Raw genomic sequence first — 27,223 nt, 5'->3', positions numbered from 1 at the left:
AAAAATAATTTATCCGTGATATTTATTAACAACAGCCCTTGTGTGGAATACAAGATACCAAAAAGGATTTTTTAAATACATTCAATGAAATGAAATGTCATGGTTGATATTTGTGGTGTTCTGATCAGAGGTAAGAAAAATGACAACATCAACACTCGGCCAAATAGTATTCCTCCTTGGCGAAAACCTCGAGTCTTAAGAATTGCTTCAAATGCACCAACAAATCTCAAAAGGACCCGTCATTCCTATCATTGTCTTTAGCACATATGAAAAAAAAAAAAAAGATAAACAAACAAACTGAAAGTGACAATGAAAAAGAGCGACCCCTGAGTCCAGCATCAGTGAAATGACTAACTACTGCTGCGTTAGAACAAAATTAACCTGCCCTTTAAAGTTCTGTTTTTGCTCCATAATCCTGGTAAAATTCCTATATTTTTTCAGTCCATGCAGAAAACTACAAACTTTCACTTTCTTTGACTTGAAAACTGCTTTAGGATTTCAATGAATACTTTTAAATAAACACTCAATTATGTACAAACACTTTCACCAAAGTAAAAGACAAACAGACAGACAGAACAGTGTAGTGGTTTTGTGACAAGTAAAAAATAAAAAGAATAAGTCACTTTGTGAAAAGTGTGCCTCGCAAAGAATCGTCCCTACCAAAATCCTGCGAAATTATAATTATTTAACAAACAAACCCCTGTGTAAAATCTATTTTAATAGAATACTCTGGTGAGCCCCTGAGCTTAACTGGTGCTGGTGCTGTCCATAGTTGTGAAGAGATGCGAGAGCTTGGCCCTCTGGGACGGAGTGATGTTCTGGCTCATGTGGATGATGCAGTCCATGGCTACTTCAGGGTTTGCCTGCACCAGACTGGACAACACGAGGAAAATGGTGATGCAAACGCAGATGTAAAAATGGTGACATGACAAGTAAAAATGTAGAGAAAGAGAAACTGATCTGATCTGATAACTAACCCACTGAAAACGTGACTTTCAAAGAATGCAGATAATATTAACAGCTAAAAGTGAGGGTTACATATGAGGGGCTGTGATTTCACTTCATTGCTCCGTGTGAACATGTATGATCAGTGAAAACAGTTATTTTAAGTAACACGACAAAAGGCCCAATTTCAAACTTTATGAGGAAACCCTCATAAAGTTTAATATGGGCTTCAACAAGACTTTGTGTTTTTAGTAACCATGGTGCGGGAAAAAAATCGAAATGAATGGAGTGCACAGTTCAAAAACCCTGACTGAGTCACCAAGTTAGCGCCTGCTGAGATCAATGATCAAAGTACGCACTACCAATACTCTTCTTTTGACAGAGATGTTTCCTATGGCTTTTCTTAGCATTTTGAGTAACTGTATGGAAGAAAAACATAGAAAATTGGAAAGAAGAGCACAGATCAAAGGCAGCGGAAAAATGGTTGCCCCTGCAAAAACTGTGTATAAATCAAGTGAGCCAACAATAAGTTATGTAAGGTTATGTTCAAACGTTCTCCTGACAAACATTGAACTTGAGATTATTTACACAATTTACTAGGATGATATATTTGGGTGACCTGAAAGTTTAGGATTACATGGGTGCCTTAAACTTAATCAGCAGTCCCCAGCTGAGCAGTTCAACTCTCAGACAGCTACTCTCTTACCCTGTGTCTCTCCTTTATTGAACTGATCGAATAAAGACATACAAATACCCCAAAGTATAATAACATTTTAAAAAAGATCAAGTTTAATGTGTGCTAAATGTGTGTGTTTGTGTGTGTGTATATACCTGCGGATGTGTTTCAAAGTGTTTTCTCTTTTCAAGTACTTGATGTTCTCTCGGATTGCCGACTGAGTGCCGTCCTCCTTGGACAAATGCTTCTCGAGCCACTCGACCACGGTTTTATTGTTATCCCAAAGGTAAGCCTGGAAATACAAACATCATATCTTTTTTTTCTTTAACTTATTTTCATAAACCAAAAAAGACTGGCTCATCATTTGTTCCGTCACTGTGTATTGTCTTAAGGCCCATTTCCACCAAGCAGATTGGTCACGCAATTATTGGCACAAACTTTGAGAGGCAAACAAAAAATGTCCAATCTGCACCATCCCTGTTTTTAGCATTCTGTTGGGGGTAATAAGCAGTGGTCCAGCTCCTGCAGGGTTAGGGTAGACACTGCAATCTATTGACTGGTCGACACAGAAGTGCATTTCCCTGTGGCCTTCTCAAACACAAAACTTGTTTTCTTCTTGTGATAAACTGTCACATGCCACAAAGGAAGAATACATTGTTACCCTTTATTTACGATGTCGCTTTCGTCTTTGTGGAATCGATACGCGCTGGTATGATGTCACGCTATTAACACAGCTGTGTAAATAGCAAAGTGATTTACGTAAACGGCCCACACACCCTGCGGTGGAAACATGAGCCAGATTGGGGTGTATCGTTCTAAACTGCACTGCACTGATTGGTGGAAATTTAGGCTTAAGTCGTCACTTGGTGTCGTCGGTCACGCACCTTGACTGTTCCCTCCGTTTCAACAAACCAGCGCCGCAGCATGGACTGCATGTGTCCGTCACTGAGGTCCTTGTTGGCCTGCAGAATCTCACATTTCACGACCTGCTCCAGCAGGAGGCGACGCAGACGCCAGTAAAAGAAGGTCCGCACATTCTTCCAATCCAAAATATCCTTTCAAAAAGAGACAGAGTGAGAGAGAGAAGCTTGTAAAATATGTTATAGCAACATTTTTCTGCACCTACTACCTGACATAACATTGGTTCACTTACAGTGATGACACCTTTCTCCTGCATCCTCCCTGGGGTGTCATGGAGGTCCACAAACTGCACTGCCACCTGGTGGTAGATGGGCAACAGGTATTCTTCCCTCGCTTTGAGCTTTGACTCCAGCTCTTTGATCTGTTTTTCAGAAAGCTCTGGAGAAGCTGTTGGAAAGAGAAGAGCTCTGACTCACTCTACGAATGTCCAGAAAAACACAAGGGGTTGTATAAGTTTAGACAAAGCGTTTTTACCGAGTTGCTCAACCAGACTAGCGTAGACTGAATCTAGTCTTCTCATGGTCTTCAGCAGATCTTTCCTCCTGAATTTGATCTCCACTGTACCCTCGGCCTCGAGCACTCCCCCTCTGAACAGAGAAAGCACAACAACAAAGGGACAAAACGTGAAAACACACACAAATGTGTCCTTTAAAATATAAACAACCGTCTGTCACATTTAAATCATTGACAGAGGAGTTCATACAATGATGATCAGCTCCATGTGACTCTGTTATTCTCACTACAGTGGGGTTAAGATCTTTGTTTGCTCTGCACACAAAAAGTGATTCATTTTTTGACCAAAACAAACTGAGGCAACAACAACATTGAACCAGTAAAGCTAAGCGGCTAGAAACATGTTCATGAAAATGTTCATGAAAACACAGAAAAACGCCCAGTAAAAGCTTCTAAAGTAAATCTTCTGCTGAAAAAAACAAAACACAGCTCTTTAGCGGTTTAATGGAATAATACTTTTTGCCCCACACTGCTGCTGTATACACACAAATGCTCCCCTAGTCATGTCTAATAGTATTGTACATTTTCAGATAAAGGACGCCGGCAGCATACGAATAATATTACGTTGTTTCTCTTCACATAGACCAAACGAAAGCAGAAAAACAACATCAACCACAAAGAATCGCCAAAAGTCGGAAACACAAACATATGCTGCACTGTACCTGCTCTCCCTGTCAGCATAGAGCTCCATACACAGTGGGTTGATGGTGGGGTCAATCACCACCCAAGACCCTCCCCTCAGCTCAGCATGTGGTGGGATGTACACCAGCACCGGCTGATGGAAACCACGCAAAGCATCCACAATATAGGCTCCAAACTTTAATATCTGGTCATACATATCTGAGAGAGAAACAGGTCAAAGGTTCGTTCAATTATAATCACAACAAAGCCTTGTTTTCTATGACATGTCTTTGCAAATGTTTAGTGTCCATTCTGTACCCTTCATTCCTCCAGAGAAGCCCCTCCAGTTGGCAAACACCATGAGAGGCAGACGTTCGCGGTTGAAGTCACAGATGGCCTGCGCTGTTTTAAAGGCGGAGTCTGGAAACCACACCTGGCCGGCCTGCTGTAGAACCTGACAGGAACACACAACACAGGTAAAAGGTAACAGTCACAGTTTATTTTATGTCATGAACATTTTTATTTTGAGTTTTTCCTCACTTTAGATTCGGAGTCCAGGTTGGCTGGATCGGCTGGGACAGTGAACTCAACTGTGCGAGTTTCAACGGCAATGACACCAAGGGGAATTCCTCCTAACCTGTGTTTAATCAAGATAAAATATGTTACCATCTAAAAACAACAAGACTATCTATCCGTTCCTTGTGCACCACTTTATCCTCCATATGAAGATCGCATGCGATTGCTGCGATTTACCTTGCTCTTCCCACAACCACCGTCTGAGCCCAAGACCCCATGATCTCCATGAAAGAGCCGTGGTCAAAGAATCCACTCTGCCAAGCGCCTCTCACTGCTAATGACAACAAAGCAGAATAATGTGTAACAGGGTCATTTATTTGGTTTTACTTAAAAAGGAGAAAATAATTGAGTTTAGATGATGAAACTCACTGGGGTGAGGTCTACCAGTCAGCATCCAGCGAGGGTCATACGGGGCTTTGGTGGGAGTGAACTCTATCTCTCTGTCAACTGGATCTGTCACTGCGATAATAGGCACAGAAGAGTGTTTGTTCTGCCGGAAGACAAAAAAAAAACTCAAGTTAGGGCTCTGGTTCAGTTTATCTTCAGGTAGTTGCCACTCCAGAAAAAAGACCAGGTCACATTTTACTTTAAGTCCAAGCTCTTCCTCACACAAAGAGAAACTACGGACATTTTCTGAAACATCTATTGCAATATTGCAATGATTACACCGTTACAATATTAAACTCATGCTGTATATAACCTAGTTCCTCACCCTCTATACTGCATACACCCTTTTATTCTTTTGTTGCCTTAATATTTTTCTGTATTGTACATTCCTAGATGTTAAAATGCACGTTCATTATTCATAACCTTGTCTTAGCTGTTGCGTGTATGTATTTATTGCTGTTTTTTATGTAGTTGCTTTGTGAGCTGTGGGAAGAATGAAGTACATATCTACACCATTAATTTCCCCACCGTGGGGCTAATAAAATCTTATCTTTATGCTTTTTGTCAGTGATGCCTAGCACCCGTTGTTTATCTAGTTTGTCTGTGTGTGTGTATGCTGGGAACGTCACACATTCAGCAGAACCTTTGGCATGTAGGAGAGCCACTGGAGGATGGTGAAGACGCCCTCAAAGTCATCTGGCACGGTGGTGTGAGTGACTCCATTATTGTGCATGATCTGGACACCACCCAGCTGATTGTTGGACGTGTAGACCTCTCTGCCCAGGACCTGTACACAAATTGGGACTTACATAACTCATGGTTATGGATCAAAAAACATGGCTACATTTTGGCTGAAGGAACAAGCGTTAATAAAGCCTACAATTAGCATTATAGAAAAAAGGAAATTATGCTTCAGTTAATCTTTCCCTGTTTGCATTTTACCCTTTTCTTCTTTCTTATTCTTTCCCTTTAGTTCATGTTTTTGTTGAATTCTCAAACAACTACTGTACATTCGGAACATTGAAAATGCTATTGCCACTTTAAAAACGTCTCTGTGATGAAGGTTGGTACTGTAATGAACGTTGCACTATGGTTATTGTTTGAGAGAAATTGTTTGAGAGAAATGCTCTCTCTTTTCAATTGCTCTACTGTGGTTTAGGGCTGCAACTAATGATTATATTCATAAATCGATTCATCTGTCCATTATTTTAGTATGTGCTTGGTCTGAAAAATGTGGATCGGTCTTTCCCAAGCCTGAATATAATATTTGTGGATAATTTTATTTTTTTCCACAAACCAAAATGATTCAGTTTTAATTATTTCTTTGTTATATGGAGCAAAAAAGGCAGAAACATATTCACATTCAAATCCATTTAAATTATTAATAAAACACTGAAACCAATTCATCAATTATCAAAATAGTTAATGATTATTAATGCATTAATAGAATAATCGGTGCAGCCCACCGTGGTATTTACAGCAACATGACAATAAAACATGATTTGATTTGAGTTGCATTGCTACAGATTAACCCTCTCTACTGGTTACAAACACTCACAGGCTGTATTATATCCAAGGTACTGAATAGGCAGTTTGAGGAAAACAGGTGTTTGTGACACAGAATGACAAACTAAAGAGGGCTGACCCGACCTGAAGTATCTTGTTGATGTTATTTGAAAAGACAACGTCTCAAATTTATTGTGACAACAACACAATGTCAAAGTCAGATCAACAAACCTTGTTCAGAGCACCTGCTCCAGTCAGGATAATGTGAGAGTTCTCCACCTGGATGACTCGCTGTCCCAAACGCACCAGATAGGCTCCGATACCAATAGCACGACACGTAACCTGCAACAATATAAGGTGATTAGATTAAAGTCAGAGAGAAGAGAAGGCAACTGACTGCTGAGGGAAAGACATGTCCACGTCCTCACCATACTGATGGTGATAACCTCCTGATAGGCCTGAGAAGATTCTCCAGCAATGGTGCCAGAACCTCGCAGGTTCTCAACACCAAGACCATCATCCTGGCCGATGATGTCGGTGATGATGTATCTGTAATAGATGGGCATGTTGACAAAATCTGCACTCTCTAAACTCTTTCTATCCCACAGAGAGAAGTTAAATGTTAAGTGATTATTAATAATAATAAGTGATATCTAATTGTGAGACCAGATTGTGCTCTAAGGCTTGGAAACCCAATACATTTTTACTATAAAGCGATTATCTCATAGACCATTTACAAAAAGTGGACACAGACTTTCGGTTTCGCTGTGCCTTATTTCCTATTTTCCTCTAAATCGGAACATAATTTATAAAATCAGTATCATGTGTTATTGATGAAGACTTGAAATTAGCAATTGGGACGATTCATGTTTTCTCTTGATATTGTAAATCAAGTGAGAAGCAGCCTCATTTCCCCAAAAAGTTCAACTCAAACGGAGTTCTTCAATAACCAGCTCTATTGCCCCCTGGTGGCTATTCAATGGTCTATGAATTATACACTTATACACACAGGACCTTTAAAGATGTTATGTTTTTCCGTTGGCATGCAAAGTTTATTTCACAATAAAAAGCAGTGTACCTTGACTCTCCACCTTCCTCTACATGGTGACAGTGAACAGCGTTGGTTGAGCTGATGCGTGTGTAATCCTGAGGTGTCAGGTAAAGATACTTGAAACCCTGCAAAGAGACATGCACAATAACTTCTGACCATTACCAGGATAACAGGATATCTTCTTCTAGAGAGTCAGTGTGGCAGAAATTATAAACTGTGCATGTAAGTGCAAATGTGATGGAAATGTATCTCAGAAATCACCTTGTACAGGTCATTGGGGTCAATCCATGCCACCTGGAACATGTGTTTGAGTTCTTCCGCGAGGCCAATGCGAGCTCCACTGTTGGCTGCGACGTAAATGCGTGGGATGCCCTCGGCCCGAGCCAGCTCAGAGGCTCTGAGGAACAGCTCGTCCTCCTGAGGACCGAACGAGCCAATCATGTGAGTGATGTCATTACAGATGACGATGATGTCTCTCCCCTCTGGGTACTCCGGAGTCTTCATCTTCATCCTAAAGGCAACCATTCCCACCTGGTGGAGAGTGATAATCACAGTCATTACACTGAGGGAGAAGAGGCCAAAAAGGTGTGATAAGTGATTTAAAATCCTTAGAAAGTGTCATACGTCATTGTCTCCCGGCAGGCGGTTCATCTGCACCAGCCGACCTTGCGGGTCCAGAACCAGCTCAGTACAAATCAGCACGTCTTCAGGGTATTTATCCCCAGAACCCCACATCTTAAAAAGTGCCTACAAGTAGATTGTCAGTAGAGTCAGACACCTTCAGAGAACGACATAATAAAAAGGAGGCCGTTCACATGCAACATCTATAAAACACATGAAAAACGTGTGGAAGAAGCCAGAGGTGTTTGAGGACATTAAAATATGTTTAATAGCCACCAGGGGGTGATACCACTGGTTAAATAAAAGTATATGGGTAAATGAACCTTCTCTATGATCAGTTGATATTTGAGGATAAAGTACAGCATATGTGACAGCTGCCTGATTGCTCCTTGGTAAGGATGATGTCTCTGAACTTCTGTTTGCACTAGTTAGCACTGGTAGTGGTTAGCATTAGCAGTCTGGGTTTGGTTTAGTGTCTGCGAAAATTCCCTGGAGGCTTCAAAAAAAGGGAGGTCATATTCTTATGGTCGCCACTTGACTCAACCAAGGTACAGATTTAGTTTCTCAGTGAACAATGACTAGTTTGACCTACTTCTTTGGTCCAGGTATCAATAAAAAAAACACTGAATTTCAAAAAGTTGACATATTTTCATCTCCATGTGCATGGGATGGGGTGGCTCTATATGAACGGCCTCTAACTCAGTTAGCCAGCAGTACCTGTCTAAACATCTCAGGGAAGTCGTAGACGTATGTTGTGCCCAAAGTCTGAGCCTGGAAGCGTTTGGCTTGCAGCAGGTCTTTGGTCACATAAGGAGTGTTAATCAGCATACCATGCAGAGGACCCTGCTTGTCTCCATACGAGTGGAACATGATCTGGAAAGGCAGAGATGAGGAGGCAAACATTGGGTAATTCATGTAATCATAAAAAAAAAGGCAGTCATGTTCAACCACAAAAAGCTTCAAAGCAACTTCCTCAGTCTAGTGTCCTCACCTGTCCAGAACTCTTGTCAGTGACTTGCTTGTACAGGCTGATGTCCAGGTAATAGCCAGATTCGTTGGTGAGAAACAGACGGATAGGAATGGCATTTCCTGTTGTTGTCAGGCGAATGTTGATCTTCAGTTCTGCCTGCAGGACCCGCAGCTTCCAAAGACGGCTGCCATAGCGCATCACCATGGAGCGGACGGACTCCTCGATCTGACGAGCCCAGAGATTTTATTATGATAAATTGAATTACTCTTATTTAAATATCTACAAATGATAAAACCATGTAAAAGATACACCTGGATATGCAATAATTATAATTAATATGGACTTTTGAGACTAAAGAAATCCAAATGGGAGGTGAATGTATTTTTGGAATCAGATATGTATATGGACATATTTGATTATGGATAAACATTGACACAGAAGCTCTTTAACAAATGAACATGAGTAAATACTTAAGGGTTTATATGTAGACATGTATGCTTATGGATGTACATATATATGTGGGTATGGGAATTTTAGAGCAAGAAATTGATGCTTTTATGAATGCTTTTGGAGTGCAACAACGCCCTCTAGTGAGCACAGAGTATAATGACTATCGCTACGGGTATATCATTTGTTTAAACTGCGTTTTTTATTATTCTATATTCAGTGTAACAAAAAACTCTCTTAAACAAATAAAAATAATTAAATTTAAATCCTAACTAAATAGTGTCACATTAAGAAAATATAAGTTTAGCAGTAGATGGAATCAATAACTTCAGTAATAAAAACACTAATACCATTGAGGTGTATACAGTGTGTGCTGGATACTGACTTTGGACGGGTCCATGATGACAGTTGGGACAAAGTTGAGGAAGATGTGGTTGCAGTCAGTGCGGACGCAGGTGTTACTGAAGGCCACCTCCAGCTCATCCATGGCCTCCAAGAGGAGACGTTCTCCCTCATTTTTAAGGTACTCAAAAGAGGCTTCCTGGATGTGATTACAGAGGAATTTTTTTTTTTTATTATTATTATCTTAAACAAATCAAAATTTCCAGTTCCCCATTACTACCTTTGTAATGAGATCTGAGTGGCGGATGATGGCTCGGATGAAAAAGCGATAGTCTGTGACTTCAGCTCCCTCCTGGACACGAGCGGCACCGAGGTAGAGCTGCATCTTGTGGTTGGCGCAGGGAACGGCTCTCAGGTCAAAGTTCCTCATACGGTTGAGCTCCAGCTGAAATGCTAACGCTGGCTCCAGATTGCGGTAAATACGATCCTCCTGAAACTGAGGAGAGGCAAAAGGTGGGGGATTTGAGGTGAGCTTCTGCTTTTGTCATCATACAGACGTATCTTTGATCAGCTTGATTTTATGTATTAATTCACTAAAAACTCACCTCATCTCTTGCTCTGAAAGTGAAGAATTTGGGAAATTCTCTCTGTTGGAATGACATTTTAAAAGAATAATGAGAGACCTCTCACTTGTTGAACAAAGAATTGACTGGAATTTGGGGAATTATGGTTCATAAACCAATGGAAGCTACGATAGAGTTTTATATATGTATATATATATATATATATATATATATATATATATATATATATATATATAAAAATATATATATATATATATAAAAAACATGTATATTCTATATATTATATATACATATATAGACATAAAATATTAGGATGTAAATATTGTTTATCTTAAAACCTCGAATTATAAATATAATAGAAGTTGGAGGTGATCAATAAAAAAAAGTTGTATATTTTCACATGAAGAAGATCTATGATCTTCAGTATATATAAAAAATGTAAAACAAAACAGTCAATGTTGGCTTTATAAACAATGTGAATGGTTAACCCATAGAACGCAGAGCATTTAAGATGCCTTTTTCCATTACTATGTTTAAACGTACAGTATATACAGAGGCCATAAGAATGTGCAATCTAGAGTGTCTTATATCCTTTTTTTCCAGCACAACCTAAAAAAACTGATAAAAAAATACATATATTTTGACCAACTATATAAACACACCTGAGCAAAAAGCACTCAAAATGTTTAAAATCTGATTGAATTTGTGAATTTTGGAAATACATCACAGTTCAAAGATCGTTTGGCTTGTTTTTAGGAACAAAAATTAAATTTTGTGACTCCTGCACAATTATTGCTACTTTATATCACTAATAATAAAATGAATCATAACTTAGACTCAACAACACATTAAGAACACATTATGTAAAGTCTAAATATGTGACCTATAAACATACAAGTATTAATGACAAATAAAGGGCCTGATTCCTGTGCTGAATTACCTTCTGTGCGATCAAAAATGTGATTCTCCTGATTCCGTACTCGAAGAGGATAGCTCTCTGTATAAAAACAACACAGTTTTCATTTCCACAATAAAAATGTGAACCAGTACCTCACATTTTTAAAAGATCTGGAAACTGACCTTTGACTGAGTGAAGGCAGTAAGAGCTGTGACTAAAGCATTGTCGTCCTCCGTGTCTGCAGATTTTATGGACACGTTGATGATGTGGATCGGGTTGTCTTTTGAATACTGTACGGGACAGAAAAGAAAAACGTTTGTAAACAAGTGTAAACAGTCTTTCCATTCACAAGCCCAACGTTGCCCTTACACAAAACTCACCTTGCAATTCGTCTCCTCATAGAGACTAGAGCAGGACTCTAATGGAGAACTCTCCATGAGTGGTTCTGCAAAGCTAGAAAGAACTTCATCAAAATTCCTGCAAGAAAATCACATAAAAACATTTTTTTTACAACATATATTTGACATTAGTAGAGAAGGAAGGGGAAAATATCAAATTACAGTGACCTTCTGAAGTCATCAAAACACTGGAACGCCACCATGGCACCCATACGCTGGCAGGGTAAGGCTCCATCCAGGAAAAGCTCACTTCCCTGTTGCCTTGTGTTAAACTGCCCCGATCCATGTGTTGGCAAAGGAAGTCTGAAAAAACAGACAAACACACACAGGCAGTGAGAGCAGTCACACAGACTGAACAACTGAACAGCCAGAGGGAGTAAAAATGACGGTACATAGAGCAATCAAAGCAATTAAAACAAGTGCAGATGTTCTTACATTCTGATATTATAAGTATTTACACTCCATAGGTACATCTAACATTGAACTGAAAAGGGGTTATCAATTACTTTTATCAAGAACATTTGTTACTTCAGCTGATTGAGAGGTTGCAAAAATCAAGAATCAAAAAGTGGCTGATGGAGAAATGCAGGCTCCCCATTCAAGAGTAATTGAGAATAAAGGTCTCAAAAAAAGGTCATGATAGAAGTGACGGAACAGGAAACATGGAGAGGCACAGCTGAACAGTGAATTATGAAGGACTTTACCAAATGTTTCTGGTTTCACAGAATGAGAGAAAGAAGCAACACAGTGCATCCAGCATGCATTGCTGCGAGACATACTGTACACATGATCAGGAGGTTTGGCTGGCTGGGAGGAGCTTTAATCTACCTGTTCAGAGTGGGGCTGCTCCCTCTGAAATAAGATGATTGACAGGTGAACATTAGCAGTGGATGGTCAAACTGCACCACTACCTTCAGGCATTTTGATTACAGCGAAGCAAATTTGAGCTTTGCACATTCACATTATTTCCAGTGGGGAAAGGAAAATCTAAGTGCAGAGTAAGCCACAGGCAGCGGAAGTTTATAGAGCACTCTACAAATGTTCCAAGTTTAAAAATGAATACATTTAACCGGACACCTCGTGGTTTCATCATATGAGCTTGAAAACAAAGCATTGCTGTAACAAATCAGTTGAAGCCCACAAGAAAACACAGCAAAGTTGTATCGGTTTGTGCCCAGATTTGGTGCTGGTCACGGAGATTGAAAACTGCATTGAAAACAATAAAAATGGAGCAGTGTAGCTGTGGCTGAAGAGTGTTTGAAGAGCAGTTTAGTGAGGTCAGCGTGTTACCTGTTTGGATGCGACGATGGCAACATGAACTGGAAGTCTACAGCACATGATCCATCCCGCAGCTGGTGATGCTGGATGCTATTTAGCTCATAGGCGATATATGCTCTGCGCACATACACCTGAAAGTCAAGTCAGTGGTGAGCACTAACTGTTGGCTCGGTAACAAATGATCAGTAAATAAAAACAAAATAAAACCATACCTCCAAAGCAGCCATGCAAACAACTTGATTGGCGTGATAGAAGAAATTGGGCAAAACGTCAAAAATGGACGTTTCAGAGAGAATCAGTTTCTGTGGGAAATGACAAGTCACATTCATGTCATTCATCATCAGAGTAAATTAAAAAATGTACAATTACAGTCTCAACACAAAACTCACCTTCAAGTTCTCTGGACAGAACTGGTGGCCGTACATGTCGATGGCTGACAGGAAGATCGACTCCACCTGGTTGTGTCTCAGTTCGTATGATGGCAAATGGGAGGCGATCAAGACCTATGAGACAGTTAGAAATGTGATATCAAAGAGAGATTTTGGATAAAACCCTAATTGAAGGCATCTGGCAAATCACTGAGCTAAAACTATAGTGGTGCAAACTGTAACTTGCACTCGTGTTCAAGATAAATGTAAATAATAAATGTAAATAGGCCTTGTTTTTTTTTTTTTGCTTTTTCCTTATTGTATTGAACTCATACCAAACATCCCTACTATAAGTGAGATGAGATTACCTGTCTGGCTCTCAAAGCCACCTTTGAGTTTTCCATCTTGCTGAGTTGTGTGAGTTCATTAAGGATGGCCATCAGCTCATCTGCCAGAGTGGGATCCCTTCCGCACAGTTGGTCCTGCACATTAGCTCATCATTATCACAAAGCTTTCCCTCAGCAAGAATAAATATCATAGTGTCCAATGTCGACGAAAGTCTTACTATGAGCATTGTGACCAGCACGTTCTTCTTAGACACCTGGGCATGAGAGAAGATGAACTCCAGCACGGGACTCATGTCGAGTTTGTGCTGCTCTCTCAACTTAACGACGCACTTGTCATAGTGAGCTGAGCGGCAGAAAAGAAGCGTAAGTGTTTCAACTTGCAGACAAATTGTAACTGAAGCACTGCTGTCACTCATTTCTCACTCAAGTCTCACGCTGTGTTCTCACGCGACTTCAAATTTGTTGCAGAAAGATGAAGCAACACATGCGAGGCAGAGTTCGGAGTCAACAAAGAGAAACTGACGACACATTTGTGGTCATGTGTGATGCAGAGGATTCAGAGATGGAGTGAGATAAGTGAAAACAGTGGCTCAGTAATGGTGTCAATGGGGACATAAAGTATAATATCACAGTTGCCATATAGGATTACAATGTTGTCATTGCCGCCTTGTCATAGCTTCCTGAGAAATCGCTTTCTTGGGCAAGTTCTTTAAGATTTTGTTAGTTGTATTCATTTAAACGCCCACATTTATCAATGTATACCCAGGTTACAAAAGTTCCGAATTGACTATAGTTGCAATAAAGAAAGCTGCTCATTTTAGAGTTTTCTTTTAAAACTGAAAAAGAAAAGAAAAATGTCACCTTGCTGAAACTGCATCTCTACTTGTAGATAGCGCTTGAGCAGATCAAGAACCACAGACTTCATATAACCACGGATTCCACTGCGGTACCTAAACACAACCGGTTCAACCATGTGTCATACTGCTGCATTATGTAAATAAACAATACAAAAATAAAATCAATAAAATCAACTAACCTTTGCACCAGCTGTACAACACTCTGAGTGTTAATGAAGAAAACCTCACGGTCAGCCTTCCTTTGCAGAGTTGCTGCATGGCAGTCTAGAATATTTGCAATCTGGAATGAAATAAAGCAAGTGTCATTATAATATGCCAACAAAATGGGTCCTTTTTTTTTTTATTCAAAGACCTTGTCATTGCATGTCCTTTACCCTTTGACTGGGGAACTGGCAGAGGACAGAAGTGATGTTGCTCGCATACTGAGCGATGACTTTACGGATGTCTTTCTCAACACTACGTGGAATACGACCCGCCACACTAGTCATGATCTCCTGAAGTTCCAACAGAGGCAGGGAGGGGTCTCTTAGAGTCTTCATCAGAGTAGCCACCCACTGTTTCAGCTAAAAAAAAAGAATACACAGCACTTTATTAAAACTGCAGTTAAGGAATAATCTTTTAGATCAGGATGACTGTTCTGTACCTTGACGCTGAAGAAGGGCTCTTCTAGACAGTAGCCATCCATGACTTTAATCAGATTTTCAAGCACACTGTGAAACACCTGGTGAAGCCTTTCTCCAACCATGGGCAGCGGCTGCTGAGGTGGCAGCGTGGCCGTGTTGAGTTCCACCTATGACAGAAGGGAAAAACAGAAAAGAACAGTTTTGAGTTTCACTAGTATCTGCAATTAACAACAAAAACTGTTGTTCTTTTACAACCAAAACTTACAGTAAATACCCTGCAGTAAACAATTGTATTAATTAAAATCATATTTGTGCATATTAAATTTAGAAAATCCTAATCACACACTCTATTCGATAATCAGAATTTAGTATCACCCAAATTAAAACCAATTTTTTAGTCCACCTTTCCTGTTGTCAGCTTCCGTACAACAAAATATCACGTCCAAGAAATGTAAAAGTACCAAAGATTCACCGGAATCAAAAAAGAATACAAGGCAATATCGTGATTTTGATTTTATGGAAGGTTTTTATACACATACGCTGTGAGAATAGGAACAAAAACCTGCAACTGCTGTGTGTTTTTGCATATAAACGTTAGTAATTATTCACTTTATTATTTTGGTGCGTGTGTGTGTGTGGACAGGGGTTTGTGTTGGGGGACCTGGTTTGTATTGGACACAAGCAAGGGGGGAGGATTCAAGGAAAAAAGGGTAGGTAACCACTGTTATAAGTAAAGAGATTCAGTTATATTCTACCCGGTGTATACTGCTGGGGTCATCCAGGTCCATATGTGCCACCACACAGCCAGTCTCCAGTACTGCTCCAGGTCTCTTGATGAAGTGGATACAACCAGACTGCTGTACAGTCAGAGTCATCACCATCTTCATCACCTGAAACCCCAGCGTAAACAGCCATTCAGTTAAAAAATAAAATAAAAAATAAAAACATACTGTATGACAAGCCTCATGGCACGTTTGACCAAAATCTGTCACCTCAATCTCAGCATATATCTCTCCCGCATCAATATGACCTCCATCCTCAACAATGTACTGCAGCAGCTTGCCAGCAGAGGGCGATCTCAGCACAGTGGGATCTCTCTCCTTCTCAAATACGCACGTCTTGTTGCCCACAGTGATGCGGAATCTACAGGGTTAAATTAACACATTAACCAAAAACATAAACAGACACAAATGATGCATCCAGGTTATACAGGGTCACAGTTTTACCTGTCAACTTCCTCTTTCATGTAGGTTGTGTGGCTGCTGCCGTCGTAGGACAGCAGGAGGCCCCCATCGCTCAGCCTGTGGACATCTATTTCAATGTTTGACCCGTTCATCATGATGACGTAAGTTGTTGGGGACTGGCGAGCCACCTGCAGGCAGATCATTTGTTGATTTAAAAATGTAAGATGAATTGAAGCGTTGAACAAAGACTGCGTAAATCAGATCCAGAACCTTGAGGCAGTACTTGACTCCTTCATATATTAGATCCACACTGACAGAGTTGAGGAGACTGGCTGCAGGCAGTACTTGACCTCTAGGGATGGAGCAGATTAAGTCAGTTATAGGAGTAAAGGACTCAAACCAGGCAGGTAAAATAATCACTTCATAACAAAACTCTCCCGCCTGAAGGCCACCCTGATCAGCCAATCCCAGATATCAAAGGGTGAAAGGCGGGCTACACCCTGGACAGGTCGCCAGGCATCACAGGCAATTTTAAAGCATATTTATCCATCCGTCAGTTACACTCTGTATTACAGTTCAGTAAAAACATAGTAATAGTGTGGTAATAATTTCATAATAGAGATGACATTCTGGTATTCCCTTGGTAATAAGAATAACTAGGCTACCATCAGTGTAATAACTTCACATGATTAGGTTTCCAGGTAATCATTATACCTATTTGGTTTAGGGTTTATAATTCAAGGTTGTTACACAGAAAGTGCTATACAAAAGTACAAACGCAAATATAAACAACAAATTAAATCTGAAAGAAATAAGCACCAAGACAAACAACAGAAACAAAGACCGTAGGTATCTTTGCTCAACCAGAGCAAGATATAATAACACCGTACTTCTATAATATTACCATGTCATTTCTGAACTGTCATGTAAAATGTTATATATCTAAAGTGAAAGACTGTGTCTACTAACCTCTCCAGGGAATGGAGGAAGTCAGACATGCTCTTTCTGAAAGCAGCATCGGCGACATGTAACGCCCCACAAACAATGCCCAGCATGGTGTCTGGTCTCTCCGCCTGCAAACAGAGCATGTGACTGCAATGATGCAGCAAAATAAAAGGAAATGTTCCTAAAAGATGTGGCATCAGGATCTTCAGCCTCTTACCTGCACTTTCTCTGCGATGAGATGATCCAACCAGCCCGTGTGAATGTCATTGTTTCTGAAGCTCTCTGTCTCCAGTAGCTTGATGAGGTATTCAACCGTTGTCCTAAAGTCACCTCTGATGGACAGTTCCTTCATAGCCACCACCATGTTCCTGAAGGTGAACGCAGTATCACACGTGACAAACATTTGTTTTATACATCATTTTGATTGCATCACGTTTTACCAAAAATAATCACAAATTCACTGACGCCTTAAATATCAGATATTTTGGTCTCATCACTTACGAAATGGCCTCTTCGCGGTTCTCGCCCCAGGAGAAACAGTGTCCAAACTGAGAGTCTGCAAATTCATGCAGGCCACCAGTCGCACCCACGCTGAAATAACCCCACACGTTTTTACTGCTGCGGAAGTTCAGCTCCTGCACGGTGCCAGAACTTGGTTTGAAACCCTGCGAGAGGCGAGACACATGGACGAGAAGTCAGTTAAAAGCATAAAAAAAAACAATACCGTCTTGTTTGGAGTGTCGCTCGGAGTGACACGTACCTCATCGGGGTTCTCGCTGGTGATGCGGACAGCAATGACATGCCCTCTTGGATTTGGCATGCAGTCTGGAGTCTCAAAGTTAATGATGGTGTCGCCCCATGGACTTTCACCATAAAGCAAGCGGATGTCTTTAATTCTATGAAGCGGGATTCCCATTGCAATCTATCGGAGATGAAGCTCTGAGTTACACTGACAGGATTAAATGTGTAGATGCTTAGAGGAGTAATATTGTTTGTGTGGTATAATTAGTCTTCTGAGTGTCCACTGTCATCTGACAGATGTTTACCTGAAGCTGGGCAGCAGGCAGGTTTACGTCGCCGATCATCTCTGTGCACGGATGTTCAACCTGCAGCCGAGGATTCAGCTCCAGGAAATGGAAACTTCCATCTTCGGAGAAGAGATACTCCACAGTGCCTGCACTCACATAACCCACCATCTTGGCAAGTCGCACAGCACACTAGTCCAGAAAAAGAATGAAGAGGCAAAACATAGAAGTCCAGATGAGCAGCGTTCAATCAGATGGGAAATTAAAGACACCCGGTGATGTAAACTAACCCATTCCATTTGCTCAAACGTTGAGGGAGAAGCTATGGTGGCAGGAGCCTCCTCTATGATCTTCTGGTGCCTTCTCTGGATGGAGCAGTCCCGTCCGAACAGCGAAATAGCATTTCCATATTCATCGGCCAGTATCTGAACCTCGAGGTGTCTTGCATGCTGAGCCAGCTTCATGATGAAGATGGGGGAGCCTGGTACTTCTGTCTGAACCTGCATGTTAGCAGGAAGTATTGCTGCGTAAAGTGAAGGCTTATTTACAAAAAATGAGACATTGGGCGGTAAAAATGTAACACAAACCTGTCTAAATAAACTGGGAAAATCCTCAGAACTTTCCACTTTACGGATACCCTTTCCACCACCGCCCGCAGAGGCCTTGATTACAACTGGATAACCAATTCTCTCAGCTCCCTGCAAACAAACAGCACATTACAAAAATTGATATGCAAAAAAAAATGCAGAAAACGTGTAGATATCATATTGTTGATTTTGCTCGCTGTTCTTACAGCCAGGCCATCATCCACGTCAAGAACACAGCCCTTATTGTAGACCTCAGGAGGAACACTGATCACATTGCCTCGTCCTTGGTCCTCCTCTGTCCAGTCCACTCTCAGACCTGGCAAACAGCGACACACCAGATTAAACCTGAACAGGGAAATCCTATAACAGGAAATGACTAAAGTATCTAACTAGCACCACAAGTTATTAACTTAAAATGTTTGTATTAAGTATAAAATATTACATTTTAAGCACAGCTTTTTGATCGCAGGGAGTGGAATCACTACACTACACTATCTGACACTGTGTATGACGGTCATGCATCACCTGATCCACTCCAGGGTAATGTGGGAATGTCAGCACTCTGGGCCACAACAGATGAAGCCACCTTATCCCCAAGAGCCCACATGGCCTTACTGGACGGCCCTGAGAGAAAACGTTAAATTATCATCAAACAACGAGGTGCAACACATACAAACATTATTATTTTGCAATTTTCAAACTTTATTTTTCTATATAGTATATACCTAAGAATGATATCCCTGCTTTGTTCAGGAGCTCAGGCAGTTTGGGATTTTCGGACGCATGGCCCCAACCAGCCCACACAGCCTGTAAAGATGAATACAACGTACCGCATAATCATACATTTAATAAAAACAAATATATAAGATAAATGTAAATAAACACTGAAACGTACCTGCACTGGAATTCTTTTTGCGATGTCCACAATAAGCTCTACGTTGGCATAGTTGTTATTGTTTGGCCCACCAGGTACAGGCACATAATGGTCTGCCATTTTAATGTATTCTACAGACGAAGAAAGAAAAGCACATGAGATCAAACATTTGTTCAGTAACTGGGACTCGCCTATTAGATTTGAATATAAACCTGGGGTAATTAGGGTAATTAAAAGAACAAAAGATGATTATGAAGAAGTTCACAATGACCTGCATTAGCTTTCAAGTCTTCAGGGGTTACCATGACCACGAAACGAATAGTCCTCTCATTGCGGAACATTTCATAGGACCAGCGTCGGATAGAACGCATACATTTGACTGCAGCGATACCATTGTTTGCTATCAGCACCTGTAACAGAGAGAGAAAACCTCGAAAGTTTGCATAAAAAAAAAATTGAAACAGTGAAAATCCAGAAAGGTCTTTCGTTCTTACTTTTTCGATGACACGATTGCCACCGAATCGAGTGACAAACTCAGCAGGTGAGGCCACAGTGAAGTCCCTGTGCAGATCCATCTTTCTGTGTTCACGTCCTTTTCTCACTAAATGAAGACCAGACATGCTAGGCCTGGAGTGAAAAGCTCATCGTTAGTCAAGTACAGAGGATCAACAGCTACATAACTGTGTCAGTCAGGACGTGTTAACTAGCTATGACGTGTCATCGAATGCACAGAAAACCAAAACTTTAGTCAAAGTTCAAACGTTCAGTCTGTGTCTGTGGACCAACCCATTTATTTCTGATCTTATCTTTAAAATTACACCCAACCACTGCTCTGCAGAGACACATTATCAAGGCCGTTACAGTTTGAACAGTCGTTCATTACAGCAGAGGCAATAAAAGTACAGTTAATGTATACGTAACACAGGCAGGTGATTTCTCAGTATTTGTGTGAGAAAGTTGACCAGAAACAGGGAGGAGTTTTGCTTTAAGTTAATGTTTTAGGCTTCAGATCCAATTTGCCTTCATTTAAACTCCTAACGACCTGGAAGACTGAAACCCCTTACAGATATAAACATGTTTTATGTGGGAAATGTTTTCTTATTTGAGATCATTTTTATTGAAATCTTCAGACACCTATATTCATGTATTAACATCATAGGCCACACTTTACATTACAGTACATTAAAAACACGGTAATAGTTAATATGGAGGAAAATGTAATGGTAATATAATCTTAATTTTCATGCAATTTCCAATAAGAAGATAATATTATGTTATTTCCAAAGTAATATCCAAGTAAAAGCTTGGTAATGAGAATAACTATAGGCTGCATTTCATCCATTTCTTATTGTTATTACCAAGCTATTACTTGGTAAATACTTTATACTAATACCATATTGTTGCTGTAATATAATGTGTGTTAACGTTGAGATATTTCTCCATAATAGTCTTTGTTAATAGCTATTGATAAGTGTTATTGAGTGGACTAGAGTCTACATGTGTTTACTTGTTTAACAATTGATAGCACAGCGTCCATGAACAACCAAATGAGCCTCTTTCTGAGCTCATGTGTTTCAGTCAACAACAAATTTAAACGTTTTATTATACAGTCACAAACTCAATGCCTATGTTTGAAAAATTAATAAACTGGATGGTATACAGCTCTTATTAGATTTTTTTAATTAGAGTAATTAATTGCCAAAGTACTAAATGTATACTTACTGACATACAGTCATTTTATTGCATTTTATTGCTTAAAATCATTTATCGGTACAAACACAGCCAACAACTGCAAAGGTTACGTTTTGAAACACTATAGAGTGACATCCCATAATTTAATTTTACATACCATAATGATCAGCTGGTTGACGTCAAGTCACACTGCAATTACACCACAAACCGGCTGTACCGTCATGGAAATTGTGCTCCCAGTTAAGATGCCACTGAGAAACGGCTAGATTGTGGACTTGGGAGTGCACTTCTGCCACTACATGACCTTTAAACTTAACTCCTGCAGTGTTCCCGTTCACTGAGGAAATGTAGATTACATTTAACTATTGAGCTACTTTTTTTGATAACCTTTACAGGTCAGTGTCATGCACTTCTACTAACCCACTTTCTGAACCTTTTCCAGCACATGATGCACAGAGCAAACAGTCAGTATTTGTTTATACACGCGGCCTAGGGATGAAGAAAAGCAGAGCTAGTGCTAAAACATGTTACTGTTTTGCTTCATGGTGACAACACAGAGCTACTCTGGTCTGTTTCACCCTCCTCTTGTAAGTTCAGACTGTGAGAGTTTGTGTTGGGGTTTTTTTTTTCTTCTTTTTTTTGCCTCAGACTTGCATGTGCCATGACAGGCTCTGAACAGTTACATAACAACAGTGCAACTACTTAAGCATTGCTTCCTGTTCAAAAAACATCTGCAGGAGTTGCGACTACATTTACTGAAGAAGTAGCTCTGCAATACTTTTTCAGTATTCCTGCTGCTCCGGCACAAAACATGTGTTGTTTGCTCAAACAACAAACAGTGCAGCTGAAGTATCACGTTACTCATAACAATATCAAAGCTCTTAAAGCGACTTACTTCAGCAGATATGGGAACAAGTTAGGAGTTTGGTAGTTGTTTCCCTCCATTCCAGAGTCTATTTTTAATTGTTCTACTACAGAGAAGTAGAAATGAATGTGGAAAAGTTGACCAAAACAAAAGGGGACCGCTATAAAGTGCTTCCTCTCAGACACTCCCGCCCCTCACCCCTCCCACATGTGCAGCAGACTATCTACAGATCCAGAGGCAGAGGAACAGAAACACCAGCACAGACCGATTCATTCCACTTCAAAATAAAGGTCCGGACATGAAAGGACGCAACGCCCTGAAAACAACTGAAAACAAACCATTCATTCACCTACACAAACCATTGTTGAAACAGTAGGAAGAAGACTCTAAATCTGAGATTTAGCAAAGTATGATCTCTTACCATTCTTGCTGCCATAGTGATTTCCACGGGTCCTACTAGCACACATCTAAGTACGTTAACTCAAACACTTGTGAAATAAACAACTCCGCTGACGCTCCATCACGTTTACTACTTCAAATGTAAAAGAAAGAAAAAAAGAGCAAAGAAATAAATAAATGGTGTGTGTAGGATTTCAAAGTGTTTGCTGTTTGTTTGCCGTGTTGTGACCGAGAGTCAAAGTCACGGGCTGAGGCTCTTGTTCCAATAATAGAGCCGAGGTGTTTGGCAGGCAACTATAGCACGATGCAGTCAGGTGACAATGCACAGTTGTCATGTAAGAACCTCACAGATTCTCCTCCTCCCACTAGCAACAGCAATGATGATATAATTGAGGGACCCTGTTAAAGCCCATTTACAGTATACTCAATTTTTTATCGGTTTTACATTATGCAATACTTCCTGTAGGGGGCAGTGCAGAGTGCCAAGTTGCAGGCGTCAACAAACATGGCGACCACTGAAGAAAGTTATTTCATTGTGCTTGATCCGAAATAGACAGAAATGCAAGCAGATGTCGCCGTGGTGGAATGTAAGACCACTGAATTTAACTCGTCCCATCATGTAGATGCAATTCTACACCATCTCACATAGACACTATTCTGATTGGACTACTGAATCTATACCTCCCTCCCCAATCTCCAATAGCATTGCTCGGCTGTGTCCGCCATCGTCAGCTCTCCCACGATGCGCACAATGACGGTTTCAGTAATCCAACCTTGAACTGATGCACGTCACCACTGACTCTCACCTTTCTGAACAAACACATCTTCCCCCAAACCTCGAAAACAACATGAGTAAAACGTGCATGACCCTAAATAGCCGACAGAGACTTTGCTTGAATAAAAACAGGGTCTTACTTGATGACCGTGAGGCTGGACGACGTGGCTGCAGTGGACGTCGGAGGAGTAGATTTCCGGGTGGAAACCGAAGGCTGGGACGCACCACTTGGAGGTTTGGTGGCCAAAGCCTCGTCATCAGAGGAATAATCCTCTGATGCTCCAAGGACGAATTTGAGGCGTGGCCTCACCTCAGGTCCTGAGCTGAACATCGGCGCTTTGGTTTTGCTGGGTTTCTGAGTTGCTGTTCCCTCAGAGGAGAACTGTGGAGGCTCAGAGTCCATAGCTCTGGTGACAGGACCTGCAGAGGCGCTGTCGGCCATGGAACTGTGACTCTCCTGATGTGTTGAGGTAGGGGGCACCGGGGACCGGGAATGTTGGCCTGGACGAGGACTGTGTGAAGCCGGTGTGTCGTCCTCAGCTGCTGAGGAGCCACAGCCAAATGGAGATTCCTCTCCTTTCTCAGGCATCGCAGCCAGCTTGTTGTTAGACCTCCACAGCAGCAACAATAGCCAAAGGACTAATCCCAATACTGCTAACCCGAGCATTCACAGACATCCTCCTGTGGCTGCAACAATAACAAAGTGGACATAATGATTTATACAAGTGATTATAGAGTTACATACACACATCATACAGTATATAGGCCAACTGTAAGAGGATCCTGTTTACATGTACCACTGCACACATGACCGAAAAATCTAAATTATCAAACGTCTCAGGTGGTGTCACATGAGTCTATATTAAAAGTGGAGTATCTCTCCAGCGAGGTACACAAAATTTGATTCCCTGAGCAATGGAATTGTATCTGCCTTTGATCTGTGCTCTTCATTCCCTTTTTTGGAATTGTTTTTTTTTTTCACCATGGTTACTGAAAATAATGCCGCATCACATATTTTGCTGTATTATAAATTTGCTAGGGTTTTCTTAAAGCTGTGGGACGACGAAGAAGAAGCCAGATGAATATTAGGAATGTCTGCAGGCACTAATGAGAATAAATGACCAGATCTCTGTAATCTGTTTGTAATCTAAAAGACAGCAGGTTTAGTTAACTGGAATGAATCCACTTTCAAGTTTAACTAAGATTCCAACCACAGGTGCTAAATAGGAAGTTACACCTGGCCTAAAATCCAGTATTAGTCGGACTGTTATTGGGAGACATTATCTTTTCCAAACTTTGCCCTCAAAGCTGGACTTAAGTAAACAGAGGATACATTAAACTACCCGTTATTATTCACTGTGTACTATTCTCGTCCAAGAGCATTTGCTTTGTGGAGGCTGGAAGTCAGAGGTTCCTGTCAGGACAGGGACACTCCTGGTAATTTGAGATAAGTGAGTAAGGCTCACATTTAAAAGACAAAAAAAGAAAACATACAGGGGAAAAACAACCTGATATATAGGTAGTAAAACTCTTCCACACTCATTTACACCTTTCTTCTTTGCTGGTTTATGTGTCACGTATATGTGAGTGGTTGTTTGTTTGTTTGTGTGGTAAACATCTGCTTCTTAATGCAAAACGTGCAACTCTTTAACTACTGGCACAAAATGGCGGTCTCCATACAGCAAGACCCTTGCTTAAGGCACACAGGCAGTAGTTATTTTAAGGCTACAAAAGGTTTTTCTTTCATTTTAAAACAACATATATTAATATAATACACTCATAACCAGCGCTGTAATATAACAAAGTTACTGTACTGGAGTACAAAATTCACGTATCTGTACTTTGCTTAACTTGTCTTTCTAGCAACTTTTACTTTTACTCCACTACATTTCCACTAACTAACTATCTCTTAGTTACTTGTTCCTACCAAATAAAATCAGAAGAAGAAGAGTTGGTAATGGTCTGTATTTATACAGAGTTTTTCTAGTTTTGATGAGCTGCTTTACAATATATAGTTTTGTTATTCACCCATTCTCATATCTTGCATGCTTGCACGCTGCGACATGGGGTTAAGTGTCTTGCTCAAGGACACATATAGACTGGCAGAGACAGGAATTGAACCCACAACCTATGAGCTACCATGGTTCAATCCTTACTCCTCACTTTAATAGTTTTACTTCTAAAACTTAAGTAAGTTTTATAACAGAAAATGACTTTTGATACAGTAAATATAATATACTTTAAGACTTTTACTTATACTTCAATCAAAGTGATTTTCTGGGAAGATACTTTGGAATTGCTGCATTACCCTGCACTGGACATTTAAAAGTAGACTGATTAAAATAATATTAAGAGCACTGATTCAAATTAAAAGCCATGTGCAAAGTCATCTTGACTTTTCATTTTATGGAATCAATAACTGAAGACGGATAAGAAGCTCATTTTGCCAGTGGGACATGACGGACTGCGTTTGTGAGCCACTGTCCCATAAACAGCATGTCTATAACAGCTGACACTGGAGTCAAGAGTGGCTGCTTCATGTGGGGAAAAGGTCAACACCCAAGGAATGAAGAGCAAGAAGGAGAGAAAAAAACATCCTCACAAACAGCATTTATAAACATCTGAAGTAAAGGGGAAAATGGCAGATTGTAGTGCAAAGCTTGTGGTTTAATGTTAATATATTAAAAAGAAAATGTGTGTTTTGTTTACATGATGCAATCCACGTGAAAGTGTCAGATGAGGAGGCATTTGTCCTTTGCAGACACTACAGACTACACAAAAGACTGGCCCTTCTCTTTCCTTTAAAAACAATTAATAAGTGCTGACATTTTCACTGCAAAAATCAACTATTTTCCACACAAAAAAATGTGTCTGTTTGTTTTTTGGCTCCGTGCTGACTGTCAAATGAACAACGTCAACAAAGTGAATTAAAGAGACATTTCAAACATTCTTGCACATTGATTTCCACCAATCCTTCATGTCTATTCAGGGAAACGAAGTTTGTTTAGTGTGCAAATACATTAGGAAACGTTACAATAATCTTGACTTTATTTTAACTGCATTAATTCACTTTTCACTTATCAACCCGAGGAAAGAGTTTCAGCAGGTCAAACAATTTAAACATTTCCAAGATTAAAACGTTTAAAACATGACTTTAAAAGCAGCACATGCCATTGTTTTGTTGCAGTAGCAGTAGCAGTAGTAGTAGCAACAGTAGCTAGCAAGCTAGTTGACAACTATTGCAATTTTCAACTATTAAATAATGGTAGTTTATTTTTATCAGTGAAAATCATACTTCATGGTCTCTTTAAGTCGATAGAAAGGGTCAAATGGTGGCTGAAGTGCAGCACAGCGCTGTCAACAACAGTTCTAGTAAGTGACATGCCGGCGACAGTAAACGTGTCACCTACCGCGAGTTTGAACGAGTTTGAACCACAACACACTCACGGTCACCGTCCTCGTCCTCGTCCTCGTCCTCCTTCACCTTGGTACCTCCTCCTCCCACCCCTTCTCCTCGTCCTAGTCTTCGTCGGGATAGTAAACATATGCGGTCAGGTGGGAGCATGGGTGGGAGGAGTTTAAGCTCCTTCACGAAGAACAAACTCAAAGATCGTGTATGTGCAAGATGATACTAAATATGGAAGCCCAAACATTACAATGAATAAAAGAATGAATGAATACATGTAGAAATAAATATAATAATGAATACACAAAATAAATACAGAAATAAATGAAATTATTATTATGATATAAATTAATCAACAAAAGAGTAAATAGATAAATAAAAGTCAGCCATTAAAAATACTAAATAAATACTAAAGCTTGAAATTTCAACAACATATTCATTTTGTATTTTTTATTCCTGTACTTATTTATTAAATTATATATTATTATATTTCTTAAATATTTTATTTATTTATTTGTTTATTTGTTTATTTATTTATTATA

The 27,223-nt window shown here is 40.1% G+C and overlaps 1 protein-coding gene across 4 annotated transcripts; it reads right to left on the bottom strand.

Annotated features, from left to right (window-relative positions):
* Positions 1-2: 2 nt before the first annotated feature.
* acacb (acetyl-CoA carboxylase beta) lies at positions 3-26,795 on the bottom strand. 4 transcript variants are annotated; one of them, XM_044025499.1, is made up of 54 exons: positions 26,686-26,795; positions 23,416-23,962; positions 20,039-20,171; positions 19,816-19,954; positions 19,566-19,675; positions 19,396-19,477; positions 19,196-19,294; positions 18,877-18,986; positions 18,671-18,781; positions 18,374-18,583; positions 18,105-18,275; positions 17,819-17,980; positions 17,560-17,723; positions 17,276-17,426; positions 17,083-17,186; positions 16,384-16,465; positions 16,156-16,301; positions 15,922-16,072; positions 15,685-15,819; positions 14,950-15,096; positions 14,681-14,869; positions 14,486-14,586; positions 14,311-14,399; positions 13,668-13,792; positions 13,471-13,584; positions 13,124-13,237; positions 12,947-13,036; positions 12,747-12,865; positions 12,285-12,308; positions 11,625-11,759; positions 11,439-11,535; positions 11,241-11,348; positions 11,101-11,157; positions 10,182-10,223; positions 9,857-10,072; positions 9,620-9,775; positions 8,809-9,012; positions 8,535-8,690; positions 7,821-7,943; positions 7,458-7,727; positions 7,224-7,321; positions 6,574-6,694; positions 6,377-6,487; positions 5,283-5,426; positions 4,622-4,742; positions 4,430-4,526; positions 4,217-4,313; positions 3,995-4,130; positions 3,718-3,895; positions 3,017-3,129; positions 2,775-2,929; positions 2,506-2,676; positions 1,777-1,913; positions 3-873 (listed from the first exon to the last, which is right to left on the bottom strand). In XM_044025499.1, the coding sequence occupies exons 2-54, from the start codon at positions 23,940-23,942 to the stop codon at positions 747-749; spliced, it is 7,269 nt and encodes a 2,422-aa protein (XP_043881434.1). In that variant the 5' UTR covers positions 23,943-23,962; positions 26,686-26,795; the 3' UTR covers positions 3-746. The 4 variants fall into 4 exon arrangements, with proteins under 4 accessions (XP_043881434.1, XP_043881435.1, XP_043881436.1 ...); XM_044025500.1 differs by lacking the exon at positions 12,285-12,308 and having other exon boundaries at positions 26,686-26,794; XM_044025501.1 differs by lacking the exons at positions 23,416-23,962; positions 26,686-26,795 and adding an exon at positions 22,132-22,282.
* Positions 26,796-27,223: the final 428 nt, after the last annotated feature.

This window comes from Solea senegalensis, linkage group LG5 (genome assembly GCF_019176455.1).
Source record: "Solea senegalensis isolate Sse05_10M linkage group LG5, IFAPA_SoseM_1, whole genome shotgun sequence".
In the NCBI taxonomy this organism is placed as follows: Eukaryota; Metazoa; Chordata; class Actinopteri; order Pleuronectiformes; family Soleidae; genus Solea; species Solea senegalensis.
Note: the sequence above shows the minus strand (reverse complement) of the source record. Positions and strands in the feature narration are given on the sequence as shown.

What these genes read in the sequence shown, in the direction of transcription:
- acacb (XM_044025499.1), bottom strand. Translation starts at nt 23,942, where the DNA reads ATGCTCGGGTTAGCAGTATTGGGATTAGTCCTTTGGCTATTGTTGCTG. An exon ending in TTCCCAGTTTATTTAGACAG is followed by an intron (nt 18,584 to 18,670) that starts GTTTGTGTTACA and finishes GCTAACATGCAG; the next exon opens with GTTCAGACAGAAGTACCAGG. An exon ending in GCCAGTTCCCCAGTCAAAGG is followed by an intron (nt 14,587 to 14,680) that starts GTAAAGGACATG and finishes ATTTCATTCCAG; the next exon opens with ATTGCAAATATTCTAGACTG.